Raw genomic sequence first — 1903 nt, 5'->3', positions numbered from 1 at the left:
GTCTACTAACTTTAGGTTTGGATTGTTCTTGTTTTTCTAGTTCTTTAAGATGCAGTGTTATCCTAGTTTTTTCTGTATTTTATTTTATATGTACATTTTTGAGTAGTGGGAATACAATGAACACTGTTTCATAACCTAGAGTTTTATTTAATAAGAAACTAAGCATTTTCAAAACTGTAAAATTATGTGAGAACGTCATATAATAAAGCTATTTGATTTCATAGTATGGTGCTTTTACATATTATTTAGCCAATCCCTGAAAATTAATTATTTAAGATTTTTCTAATTTGTAGCTATTATGAACAATGCTATAGTGAATAGCCTTTATTTCTGTTTGTGTGTATATCTGGTTATTGTTTCCTCACAGGCAAAGTTCCAGAAATTGAATTACTAACCCAATATTTTTTTCACCTCTCAAGGATATTTAATATTCATTGCTAAAATGTCATCTGGGTTTGATCTTGATAATTGGGTTTTTCAATTCCTCTGTTTCCTGATTGTTTTCTGTCTACCTTGGGTGGGCCACAAATTAAGCAAATCATTAGTTAACCCTCTGATAAGCCCAAAACCCACTCTCTCCCTTCCCTCTACTGCCACACACCCACTCACCCTGCCCTGGACCCCCTTCCCGCCTGAGTGCACTGAAGAAGCCTGGACTCAGTCCTTCAATCACCTGTCTGGGCTGCTGGCGGCTTGTCCTCTTTTCTCCCCCAATCTGATCCTACACCTTTGTATCTTATACAAGATACATCTCCACTTGATGCTGGATGTTTACATTAGTGTCATGGAAGTGTTCTTACTTTACCATTTTATTGTAACCACATAAAGACTTTAGAAAAGAAAAGAGGAGAACACGGGTGCTCGTCACCAAGCTGTGAGTCTGATGCTCCACTTGTGCAGGACTCTGAGACAAGATCTAGGTGCCTCCTCTCAGCTTTCCAGCTGCAATATTCTCTTCTTGGTCTCTGGCCAAATTTCGGTCCCTGTCCCCAAGGCCTGCAGGACCCTGTGCTATTCTTGTTATGTCTCTCCTAGGCAGGACCCACTGGGCCCTCCGTGCAGCACAGGGTCTTCGTGGGCTTTCTAGCCAGCATGGTTGGATGAGGAACAGAGCTGGAGACCAGGATGCCCAAGGGCAACCAGCTCCTGAGCTCTGATTGTTGCTCTCCTTGACCCAAAGCAGCCACACCCATGATCGCTCAGATCATGGGGTGCAGGATGTAGATCCATCCTGGTGAGCTAGGCTAACTCCTCTGCCTTGCAACCAGCTCCTGAGCTCTGATTGTTGCTCTCCTTGACCCAAAGCAGCCACACCCATGATCACTCAGATCATGGGGTGCAGGATGTAGATCCATCCTGGTGAGCTAGGCTAACTCCTCTGCCTTCAGGTTCCATGGACTGCAAGGGCATGGCTTTCTCAGACAGCCTCGTAGCCCTCCTGAAGCAGAATTCTGGAAATAGAAATTTCTGGTTTTGTCTTTTTTTTCTTTTTCATTTCTTAAAAAATATAACCTAATTTACCTTTTTTCTCTTTTAGATGTTTCTTTGCACCTTTATTGTAAGATCCAAACCATGGCTATTTGAACTCACTATGCTGAAGACAGAGTGCAAGAATATCTAATAATCTTCTAGAACATTCTTCCATGTCCACTTTCATTTTAAAGAAGAAGGAAAGGCACTTGCCAGGCATTTCAACAACACAGTGGACCCACTGACTTCATTTCTGTGGCTTTTTTGCTTTTTTGTGTGTTCCTTGGGGGCGGATGATGAGATTTCTTCTAGTGTTAGGCAGCTCTTCCAGCTGATGTGTGTGTATGTGTGTGGTGGGCTGAAGTGATGAAAGGGAATAACATGACCAGAAAGAGGCACTTTCTGAAAGCTGAATGTGGTGACTACAGCCCTG

At 42.4% G+C, this 1903-nt stretch overlaps 1 protein-coding gene across 1 annotated transcript in view; it reads left to right on the top strand.

Annotated features, from left to right (window-relative positions):
- Positions 1-1621, top strand: part of LOC103601292 (cystatin-13-like) — an 11134-nt gene extending 9513 nt beyond the window's left edge. Inside the window, exon 3 of the mRNA XM_008585679.1 lies at positions 1538-1621. Coding sequence (XP_008583901.1) covers positions 1538-1621 — 84 coding nt within the window. The remainder of the gene's footprint in view (positions 1-1537) is intronic.
- The last annotated feature ends 282 nt before the right edge of the window (positions 1622-1903 follow it).

Source organism: Galeopterus variegatus, unplaced genomic scaffold (assembly GCF_000696425.1).
Source record: "Galeopterus variegatus unplaced genomic scaffold, G_variegatus-3.0.2 Scaffold3667, whole genome shotgun sequence".
Taxonomy (NCBI): domain Eukaryota; kingdom Metazoa; phylum Chordata; class Mammalia; order Dermoptera; family Cynocephalidae; genus Galeopterus; species Galeopterus variegatus.
The sequence above is the reverse complement of the archived record's forward strand: the minus strand, read 5'-3'. Positions and strand labels throughout refer to the sequence as shown.